The sequence below is a fragment of the Adiantum capillus-veneris genome, chromosome 13, assembly GCF_014529385.1.
Source record: "Adiantum capillus-veneris isolate H3 chromosome 13, ASM1452938v2, whole genome shotgun sequence".
Lineage (NCBI taxonomy): Eukaryota > Viridiplantae > Streptophyta > Polypodiopsida > Polypodiales > Pteridaceae > Adiantum > Adiantum capillus-veneris.
Genome location: NC_140943.1, coordinates 72,739,054 through 72,745,053, shown reverse-complemented (window position 1 = coordinate 72,745,053; position 6,000 = coordinate 72,739,054). Strand labels below are relative to the sequence as shown.

General features: G+C 44.0%; 1 protein-coding gene across 2 annotated transcripts; it reads right to left on the bottom strand.

Annotated features, from left to right (window-relative positions):
- Positions 1 to 709: 709 nt before the first annotated feature.
- Positions 710 to 3,686, bottom strand: LOC147444242 (protein NUCLEAR FUSION DEFECTIVE 4-like). Of its 2 annotated transcripts, XM_086526931.1 has the most exons (4): positions 3,196 to 3,393; positions 2,836 to 2,992; positions 1,649 to 2,760; positions 710 to 1,321 (listed from the first exon to the last, which is right to left on the bottom strand). In XM_086526931.1, exons 1-4 carry the CDS (start codon positions 3,249 to 3,251, stop codon positions 808 to 810), a joined length of 1,839 nt encoding a protein of 612 aa, XP_086383057.1. In that variant the 5' UTR covers positions 3,252 to 3,393; the 3' UTR covers positions 710 to 807. The 2 variants fall into 2 exon arrangements, with proteins under 2 accessions (XP_086383057.1, XP_086383056.1); XM_086526930.1 differs by lacking the exon at positions 2,836 to 2,992 and having other exon boundaries at positions 3,196 to 3,686.
- Between the last annotated feature and the right edge of the window lie 2,314 nt (positions 3,687 to 6,000).

Below are 6,000 nucleotides of genomic sequence, written 5' to 3'. Positions count from 1 at the left end.
TCACCGGTAGCATATCTTACTAGGAATCACAAAGCACTAATGCAACTATTTACAAGTTGTCTTGTAAGTAGCCTATGTCTGTGCCTTATTTGATTGACAATAGACCCAAAACAAGGTGAAAAGTCACAACGGCCTACATGGGAAGACAACTGGTGTGTGTGATTCCCTATTCAAAGTTTCAATGTCTCTCTTTAAACAAGGTGAGAATGCTATTCTATTCTCGCAAGTACCTACCGTGTGTGTGTGTGTGTGTGTGTGTGTGTGTGAGAGAGAGAGAGAGAGAGAGAGAGAGAGAGAGAGAGAGAGAGAGAGAGAGAGAAATGTTATATTAAACGTGTTCAAAAGGCCAAAATGAACTATGAGACCAAGCTGATACAAAATTTCAAAATAGAAAGCCCAATAATCCATACCTGGCAATATCTAATAATAATTACCTTCAAGATATTTTCTAGACCCGGAGCTCAATCACATGCTGCCGATAGATTAACCAATCTTGCCCATGGCACGCCAAAAATATGATGACAAATGTCAACTCTCTCTGGCAGTGGCCTACATACACATGACAAAATGCATAGTTAATGCCCCCTCGCAAGAGAAAGGAAGCAAAAAAGTGGGTCATCATTAACTTGCCATGTGGCACTAATCGACAAGCTTTATCGAACGGTCCACAACTCCTCCCAACAGTTCACCTATGAAGAAGATCCATGTGCTGAAAAACAACTTTGCACCACGGATGTGCTCAAGAATCAACACAAAAAAAAAGACCCCCTCTTTCAAAAAATAGCTTGGATTGCAATCAGCAGGTCCTTAGGCTTCATTGATGGTTGATTTATACAGATTCATGTACACTCTGCGTGTCCGGATGGACAAAATGGTAGTCAAGAAGATGCCGAAGATGCAAACTCCCATCATCACAAGAAAAGTGGACCTAAAGCAGACAGCACCAAGGCAAGATGAGGAGATACTTGCACTGGTGAAACCCAAAAGATGGGTGTAACTTTGTAAAGCTACTGTGGAAGTCCCAATTTGCTGCTTTGCTGCCTCCACATCGTAAAGGTACCCTGCAAGGAAGCCCGAAAAGAAGAGGACACCTGCCGGTGTAGCCATAGTGAAGAAATTGTACAGCATACCAAAGCTCTTCATTCCAAAGAGCTCAGATATAATGGGGGGTACTATCCCCCAATGAGCACCATATCCAGTTCCCACAAGCAAAGTGCCTGCATACAGCATGCGCGGCCATGCCATTGCAATCACAAAGTGTCCAGCGGCCATCATGCCTTGTGCCATGCCTAACGCCCACGATCTCGGAAGCCCGTAGTTCCTGCAGCCAATTAAGAATACATTATTTGATCTACATCACAAATGCTTTTCTGATTATAGCCTGCATAATGTTGTATGTTTTGTATTGGCGACTCTATGAGGTACAATACTAAAACGAACCAAATGGACTCAATAGGCATGCTCTCTCAAAGCTACCAAAGACTATGACACAAAACGTCCGGACGGTACAAAGGCAGACGAACAGGAATTGCTTAACATATAGGAACTCAATGAGAATTTGGGATGCTATATTTTACACAAAAGCATCGGTAAAATTGTGAAAGTAAGGAAGCAAACAAACTATGCATGTCATGAAAGCTGTCATTACCTGGCAAGAATTTCAGAAAAATAACCTCCGAGAAGCCGTCCAACAAAGTTGAAAATGCTGATCATGGAGACAAAAACACTGGAGTTGGAATAGCCCTGAGATTGGCTGATTTGTCCCATGTTGTCCATAGCAGCCATGCCTGTCCCTGCCCCACAAAATAGAACTAGAAAAAGCAACCAAAAATCAGCCTTCACCACAGCCTGCCCTAGTGTAAAATCCTCTCCTCTATGAGGCCCCTTCCTTTTCTTGACCCTCACGGCCCCCTCTGAGGCAGCTCGCACAATTCTTCTCCGAATTTCTGAGATGATATTATTTCTCTCGTTCTCACTAAGCAAATCAATGTCTGCAGGCTTCTCATCCTCAAGTTCACTCATACCTACCGAGCCTGAGAAGCTCCCAGCTCTGCTCCCTGGTTCAAACTGTGGGTGCCCCAAGTCACTACTTGTAAAACCACTACCAGAGATATCCGAATGGTCCCCCTCTTCAAGCAAGGAAGCACCTTCCGCGCCTTGCTTCTCAGAGCTACTCAGTAAAGGGACTCTTGCACCCTTCTCACCTTCAACATCCATTGCAATCGGCATGCTTGTGGTCTTTGGAACCTCCTCATGTTTCCTCTTGGCTTCTTCTTCATTCTTCCTCCTTACCCCCCACACCACTAGTGGCGTCATCAATGGTAGGGCCACCAAAGCCAGCAAAACCAAAGCTATCATCAATCTCACAATGTAGCTCACAGTTACAAGATCCTGCAAGATTAATGCCCCCATCAAATACACTGCCAAGATGCCACAAACCCCATAAATAAACACAAATCCCCATGACTCTGATTGGGCTGCTTCAACTTCACTCTTTGTTTTGACAGGCCGGATTACAAACATCAATAAGAACCCCACAATAGTTGGCCCCACTGCAACAATAGCAAGGTATGCACCTTCATCTGGAGCAAAGAAGGTTACATAGACCTGAGTGAAAATCGCTGAGCATAGTCCCGAAAAACCCTTGAGGAGCCCCACAACATGACCCCTGCTCTTTGGAAAATTGCGAACATTCGTCACCAGCGTTGCTGTGTTGAAGTAGGTCTCACCATTGGTGCCAACAAAGATCATGATACACACCTGTAAAGGAGGCGAAACCGTGTTACATCAGGATAAATTTCTAGTTCGGAAAAGGGCTTTAGCATAAGGGCTTACCACAAACATGCAGCACAGAGTACGGGGGAATTGTTGATTGAATTCATGGAGCCGAAAGGATAGATAGACACAAACAAAAGTGAGTGTGAGGCGTCGACTCCCAAATGCGGGTATCAAGAGGCTTAGATCACAATAATGGGAACCATTTCCACCCAAACTGTCAGGCAAAAAGAGAAATGCATGAGGCCCTGCCACAGAATGAAGCTAATAATTCCTATTGATGTACGTGAAAATTATAAGAAAAAACAGTGCTTGTGTTTTTAAATGTGTATGTGATGTCCTTGTGTATGCTGCGTAAGTCTATACATGTACGTATTGCACCGGTGAGATATGGCAAGGCAACAGAGCATGAGGTCTTACCGCCCAAATTGGAAGAACAGAGGTCCTTTTGGTAACAATGAGCCAAAGCCATCCATAGCCAATGAAGTTTTGAAGAGCCCCAATGGCCACGATGACCCAAGTGGGGCTTATTTCGCTAAGGCTGCCTGCGATGAGACCGATAGACGCCCCAAGGTCCTTGGCAATGCCAAGTATGGTGATCTGCTGCTGGCTATACCCGAGCTCACTCTTCACCAAAGGAGAGAAACTGCCGAAAGCATAACCAACACCTGCACAGGCTTGAACCCACAATGACACCACCAACACAAGCCACTTGCTTTGCCATGCCCTCTTCAACGCATAAGAGATGCTGGATTTCTGCTCAGCTGGTCGGGGCATTGCTGATATTGATGCTGCTGGTGATCCCGCTGCTATGGGAATGGAATGCGTCAATCTCTCATCAGAAAAGGAGCCTGAAGATTTTACCTACGAGGTGTCAGAAAAAACTTCCCAGGCTGAAAGCCGGTTTAGGGACAGGTGATGTGTGGGCAATGGGACTAAGACTGGGTTCACACGGGGCAGAGGCAGAGATGAAGAAAGGGACGAGGATGTGTGGTGGCGCACGTTCACTAGTCCGAAACTGAAGAGCAAGCTTCAGTATCTGCATGAGCATAACTACCTCCAAAATGATCTCCACTCTCGCAACATGATGCTCCATTTTGGCCATAAGGGCATCTACGTAGGCATTGTGGATTGGGGGTCATGCACAAAGACAAAAACTACAACCCACATTCCTCCTCTCCGCGAGTTGCAGATAGAAGCCAGAAAGCAAAGCGAGAGAGACTTTCCATGGGCCACCCCCGAGTGTATATCTACTAATCCCCCCCCCCCCCCCCCTCGACTAAAACCATGGATGTTTTCTCCATGTGCTATACTTGTTAACAGCTTTTAAAGTGCATGCAAGTGCCCTATGAGCAAAACAAAAGGGATTTTTTGAGCAAAGTACTTACACACCTTGAGAGTGGCAAGCGAAATAATCTCTCAACCCGCCCTAACGTCTTTGACCTCTCTCTTTATCTAAACAGTGCACATAGAGTGGGTTACGACATTGCAATGACTTCTGGTCTGCAAACCAACTGATGACTAACGTCTTTGACCTCTCTCTTTATCTAAACAGTGCACATAGAGTGAGTTACGACATTGCAATGACTTCTAGTCTGCAACTAGCTGATGACTAAAGTGAAACCAAAATCATGATTTGATTTTTGTCTCGTTTCTAGTGGAAAATGTAAATTATAAAGATGTCATATTTGCAGCACAAAGGGCTAGCATGAGTATTGCTACGAAGATTCATACGACACGAGAGGTGTATGCCAAACAACCACCAAATGCAAATCTACTTCATACAACAATGCTATGTCTATGACATCCTAGGGAGATGGGTGGATTGGTCAGACCGCCCAGGGAATGCTGGCATTGGCCATGATCGCATTGTAGAAAAAGTGGCAACTTGCAATGTCAATAACCCAACACCTCCATGCAAGCACCCTATACTTCTACTTCTTGAAGAGTCAGAGACACTCATTGATTTAGCAAGCCAGGGACAAGACCTTGCAAGCCAAGGAGAGACACCTGACATGCTATGTGACCGAATCATTGACCTTAAGATAGAGCTAGCAGAATCCCAAGCATAGCTTCAATGATAGGCCTCCTTGTATAGACCCCTGCCAAAATAAGGTGGTCTTTCACAGCAAGCACCTGGAGACCAGTCTTCTGAACTTAGAAGTTTTGAGTTTCACATAGATGACCTACTGGAAAAACGGGCACAGTCATTGGTTTAAGTCTCAAAGCTCAAAAACATTTTACCCCCTAACTTCCACCTATCTATTTTCTCAAGAAGCCAATGTGTCAAGTATCATATTGTTTGGAATATCAGAAGTACATTTTGCCTTCTCATCTCCCCCTATCTGTATTCTCGAAAAGACATTGTGTTATATCAAACTTTAATTGCAAATGTTACCAATTCCATTACAGTGGTATCAGAGCATTTGGTTTCTCTTTTCTTGCTTAAGAAGAGAGGTCCTTAAGTAGCAAATAAATGGTTGATTCTGTTAATTATATTAGGGTAAGTGGGATTGGGATCTATTACTGGTTTTGTAACATTTAATGGCCTAGTAACTTGTGTGTAGCGGAAATTAGCATGAACATAGTGAGCATTTCATTAGAATAGATTCCTAATGAAAATAACAAGAGTGCTTGGGTGGAGAGAGCAACAAAAAGTATAACACCTAGTTAGATAGCATGAACAATACTTCAAAAGAGAGAGAAATTGAGCAATTGACAACAGCCGGTCCCCCCTCCAAAAGGCTTTGTATTATGGTTTCTCCCATCAAGAGAGACATTTTACAATACAATTCTTTGTGTTCCTTCAATACTAGCTAGTGCAATGAAGATGGAAACTTCATGCACTAAGCAAAACACTTATCAAACACAACATCAATTCCCTCACGGTCTCAGACCCAAGACCTCACACACCTTCGAAGATGGTGAGAGCTAGCGGGGTATGAGAGTAGATTGAGAGGAAGAAGGAGTATTCTTACAAGAAAGATGTACATCTCCTCACATAATCACTCATATTAGCATAGCTTGGCTTAGTAATTATCATGGTGAGACGATGAGCATGCATTGAAGCTTGGCTCTTGGTTGGATTTTCATCGCAAAGCCAAGAGTTGTTGGTGTAGGCCTCCCTTCTCACAAGCTTGGAGTAGGTGATAAGCTTTCCATTAAAGCTTGAGAAGAGAGAGAGAGAGTCTTCTTACTCCACACATGAGCTTGTGTGTGTGTGTG